The following is a 5,201-nucleotide window of genomic DNA, read 5'->3' on the forward strand; positions in this document are numbered from 1 at the left end:
AATTTATCCTTTTCCGATTTCTTCTTCTCTTCTTCTTCTTCTTCATGGGGTCATCGTTAAGGGTATAACCTGAACCATAAGGCGCCGCAAGACTGCTAAGGCTCAAAGGCCAGTTTTTTTTTTTTTTTTTTTTTTTTTTTTTTTTTTTTTTTAGGATATCCTATCCTGTCATTATTTTCGAAGAATTGAGTCTCTTAACTCGAGTGGACCAACACGGGTCTTTGCACCGGTCGCTGAAGCAAGGTAACCCTTTCGGATCGTATGCTTGGCTTTTACGTCTGGGTCAGAGGGTCGAACCGGAGTAAGTGTGTTACTCTTAGTAGTAGCGTTAGTGGTCTATGTCCGTTTGGTCAGTATAGTACAGCAGCTAGCATAGAGGATGGCTAACGCCGCGAGGGAAACTTTTATAAGTGTCGGAGGCAGTCACTATCTTGTCCGTAGAATGACACTCGCCTTTACCAGGGCTCAATTCCCTTTGTATATCATAGGTATAAACATCAAGGCATAAGTTCGAATTAGTAGTAAACACCCCGTCAACGGGATGTGTGAATTCGAGTCCCACTGGAACAACACATACGTCAAATCGACCCCACCTTTTGCAGAAGTAGTCGGAGTACTATTTGACTTCTCGACGGAACTTTAAAGATCGGTTCCTTAAGTTTGCCTAAATTTACTTCTATTTGGAAGTATGGGAAGTAAGTGTAATGACTCGTCTAGTCATGAGGTGTACTTTAAGTTTTTAACCGTCCTTTTCTTTTGGGTGTCGTAGTACAATTTTACGTTAAAATAGTTTCTAGATTATACCTTTCCATTTATCAAACTATTCCTATTGTATCCCATTTCAGCGTACCTGTTGGTTTGTGGTTCGCGTATGAGTCTAAACTAAAGTACCAGCTCTCCATACTTACTTACCATGTTGCGACTTTGTTTCTTGTTTGTCTTCATTTGGTCCCGAACTATTTTTTTCCCCCCTACAAATTCATCCTATGTAACTCCTATTATCGTATGAGTTAAAGGATATTGGATGTGAGATTAGTCATAGTATGTCAGGACCGACTCTCCTGAATTTTGTCTTCTCTTATTCTAGTCGCAGATCGATCCCCTGATATTTTAATAGTTGTCCCTCATCTTTTCAGGAAAAGGGAACGATATGTAGTATCGTTTCCAACTCGTGCTTTTCGTAGGTGAGCTTTTAAAACAAATCGGTTTGGTCAACAAGAGTTTCAGAGGATCGGCGTTTCCTGTTCTCTTTCTCGTTCTCTTGTCAGTCTCTTTCAGGAAAGACTATTGGGTACCTCCTGTCCTTCATAAATTTTTTCTACCTAGGTCTTGATTCACAATCCAGGCTTTTCTGCGGCCTACCTCGCCCTTTCTCCGCCTCACTTCCATTCCTCAACGTTTTTTCTAGTAGCTTTATCTCTTATTTCAAAGTTCAACATGTCGATACACTGCAGGCTCTTCCTTTCCTGGATCTTTCCGGACACTTCTGTTACCTTTATCTTTTGGGGTACCGAGTAGGTTGCCAAACAGTACCGTCGTTATTTTCCCGAAACAATCCGATATTTTTGTCAAAAATCAAATGTTCCGCCGGAACACACCTTTTTTCCGGTTTGTTTTTCCAAATTCTATGGAAAATACGGGAAGCTGACTAATAAACAGAAAAAAACAAAAAAAAAAAGTTTAAAAAAGATAGGTAGTACGTACGAAAAAACACAAAAACCGCGAGTCAAGTTAGTATTTTTCTCAGCCTTTTAGCACTGTGATGTTTTTAGTAACACGGATTCAACAAACGGAAGTATTAGTAATTTAGTAACCGTATCCTGGGTAAAGCCAGTTTTACCCAGAGGAATATGTCAAGGATGTTTTATTCGAATTATTCATTGTATTTGTTTTTTTTTTATTGATGCAAGAATAGTTTTTTGTTTCTCGGGGGGGTGCATGCCTTTGTTCCGGCTGTAAAAATCGCGGCAAATCCGTATGTTATTTCACATTTTGCTAGTTTGTACCGTAGTATGGCCGAAAAAAGTTGGAACCTAGTACCGGGACTAATGATCCGAGTTCATGGGGTGAAAGCCTCTTAGTCGGTTTGCTAGAATTTATCCAACTAAATATCAAATAATTACCCCACTTTGTGTTTCCCAGGGGCCCGGTTTCAAGATCTCATCAACTTCTGCATTGCTATTTGGTGCGCCTCATGGGAGCTATGGTTCCTTTCCTGGAATGCGAATGGCGCGAATGCATTGGATTCTCTCAAGTGAGTCAGATAAGCCGTATTTTATTATGTGACCTTTTTTGTTCTTTTCTTTAGTCATCAACGAAATTTTCTCTTGGACTAGTTTTGCACTGGCAGCGGCGTGGTGGCGCCATTACGTCGCATAATGGTCCAAAGAGAAATTACGTATTGATAATAAAATACGGCCCTATAATTGTTCAAAAAATTTACGAGGGGCTTCTGGGTCATACTGTAAATGGGCGTTGTAAGCAGGTGCTTTTCGAAACCAATGTACCGCGAGTGAAAAAGCGTAGGTATGACTTACCTATAAGGTATGTCTTTTTTTTTTTTTTTTGTTCTTATGGCCGGGGCACCAAGTGAGCCGTATTTGGAACTTAATTAAGCATCCTGATTCTGATGGGTTGATTTCCAAAAATTTCAGCCAATCAGATGTGTTTAAAACGAGTTTAAACTCACTTTCGTGGGGCCCCCGGCCTTATACGAATATTCTCCGTTGCAGGTGATGTGTTTGATCGACTTGCTACTCAAGATAGTTCTCAACGTGAGGCTTCATAACCGCCGTTCGTACTGATCAATACTCTGGATCAAGGCTGTGGCTCGGGTACTATCTGAACGAGTCGGGTGTTCCACGGTATGGACGCGCCTTTGTAAGTATTTATTTTTTATTATTATATTATAATTTATTTTAAAGACGTTCCTTTTATTTGTTATTTCGGATACAAATCTCACAGTAATAAATAGATATTTAATAAAATGATATTACCCCTCCGTAAAAGCGAGTGCTCTTGTGGGGAAGTTTACACCGTGGGTTTTTGATTCTCTACAACACCCCTTTCCTCTCCCCGCTTAATGTTTTTTTTTTTTTTTCTTTAATGAAGTTTGCCAGAAGTGAACTGCTAACTGCTAAGTAAGGTCTTATCGTCCGAAATCGAAGAGAGAAGGAAAGACAGGATAGGAGAAAGCCAACCGTTCCGAGAACGAACATTACCTATCTGTTCTGTATAAAAATCCTCCCCGGGGCGAAAAATAGAACCCGCGGCCTAGCACTTACAAGGCAGACACGCCACCCAACCAAGCTAACTAGACTGGAACTTAATGAGTCTTATATCGATTCTGTTTGATTTTTTATTCCTCATTTACTGGATCCGTTCCCCATTTAATTCCTGTTCCATCCCCACAGATTGACGGAATTCCGGGTTCGACAGTCTACGCTGGGTACTCATCGTTGTACTCATACTGCAGAGACTGGCGCCTCATGCCTATCTACTTGCAAGCGTATCTTGAACATGGCCTATGCCAGGTTCGAGGAGCAGAGGAAAGAGGCGGGCAGGATTACTAATGGTTAGAGCTACAGAAGAAGAAAATGGATAATTTGATACACTCTAGGAGCTATAGGACACTTTACTGAAGGAGAATAAACACTGTATTTTATTTATGACTTTGTTTTTGGTTCGAATATGATTCAAACAAAGGATATTCCCGCTTTGGACGACCACACGTTGTGCCACAGGGTCACATTATGTATTTTCAATGGTATCTGAAATAGTCCTGTCTCTCAAGTTAAGGGAGATGTTTTTAATGCATGGGTTTCTGTGGGTAATCACCATGGAATATGCTTTGGTAGTCAGGGTGTTGAAGATTAAATATGGCTTATGTTTACCTAGTGTTTATTTGTCCAACTTCAGATTGCTGCAGTATTCTATTACCTGTGCGTTGTAACCTTGCAATATGTCGCACCTCTTCTCATGTGCCTGTTCTTCACTCTCATGTACAAATCTTTAGGTAAGTCAAAACACGAAGTTTTTCCCCCCCGAGGTGGATCTACAGTCTACCCTACACTGAAGTCGATCGACATTGGCTGGAAAGGCGGGAGACCCGGGTTCGATTCGCGGCGGAATAAAAAAAAATGTATCATGCAAATTATTGATTCCGTGACTGGATATTGCTGGAAAATGAGCCCACTCAGCCTCGTGAGTAAAATGAGTAGCCATGTAATATAAAAGCGCATAAGCGACCGGTGCCAGCATAGTAGGTAAACATTGGGTGTCAGGATTAATGAGGTTGTATGTATTTGGAAAATCCTACAATGCTTAAGTGAGCACCAAAAAGTATGACAATAACCCAAATTGACTTTTTTCTTTTTTAATGTTATTATTTTAATATAAGTAATATTTTTAATGTTGATTTTTTTCTTCTTTAATATTATTTTTAATATTTTCTTTTTTAATACTTCCTTCACAGGGGACTATTCATGGGTTGGTATGCTTTCTAGTAAGGACAAATGCTCGCTGAACTCCACTATATCTCCTGCGATGGACCAGGAGACTGCCTCATCCTCATCTGGGCTCCCAGAATCTCCCCCTATGACTCTGGCCCTGGACTCTCTTAAATTGGTAAGTAAAGCCGTATTTTTTTGAGATTTTTATTATTATTATTCAACCAAAGAGATTCCGCTTTGGACGTCCACACTTGCTGCCACTTATGTATTTTCAATGGTTATCTAAAACAGGGCCTCTTAGTGAAATTTTGCTATTATTTGATGAAAAAATTTCAAGAATTAAAGAGACTGTCTCTCATGTTAAAGATGTTTTAATATTTGGGTTTCTGTGGGTAATCACCATGGAAGTCCAAGCCAGATCATAAAATTTATCTAGATGTAATAATGGAGAAGTAAACGATATTTGTGACAAGGATTTAAGTATGCTTAGCACAATTAAAAAAATCTTTAAACAACATGGGCCATTTATTTCTGGTTTCAGATATTCACAACCGACGTGTTCCGTGGCATATTTGGTTTCGCCACTTGGTGGGTGTGCTTTGCTTGGTTTGCATCTTCCGCCTTGGGTATGGTGTACCTTAAGTATTTCGCCAACTCCAAGTAGGTATTAGTAGTGCCCTAAGCGAGAATCTAGTCTAAAAAAAGCTGAGTGTGAACATCACGACTTTCTATCTTGCCTACGCTAAGTAG

General features: G+C 39.9%; 1 protein-coding gene across 1 annotated transcript; it reads left to right on the forward strand.

The window, feature by feature from the left end:
• Positions 1–3,554: 3,554 nt before the first annotated feature.
• On the forward strand, positions 3,555–5,176 carry LOC103522541 (transmembrane protein 161A-like). The gene is made up of 4 exons (XM_008487642.3): positions 3,555–3,591; positions 3,917–4,015; positions 4,475–4,626; positions 4,993–5,176. The coding sequence occupies exons 2-4, from the start codon at positions 3,979–3,981 to the stop codon at positions 5,113–5,115; spliced, it is 312 nt and encodes a 103-aa protein (XP_008485864.1). The 5' UTR covers positions 3,555–3,591; positions 3,917–3,978; the 3' UTR covers positions 5,116–5,176.
• The last annotated feature ends 25 nt before the right edge of the window (positions 5,177–5,201 follow it).

This window comes from Diaphorina citri, unplaced genomic scaffold (assembly GCF_000475195.1).
Source record: "Diaphorina citri unplaced genomic scaffold, Diaci psyllid genome assembly version 1.1 scaffold9149, whole genome shotgun sequence".
Lineage (NCBI taxonomy): Eukaryota > Metazoa > Arthropoda > Insecta > Hemiptera > Psyllidae > Diaphorina > Diaphorina citri.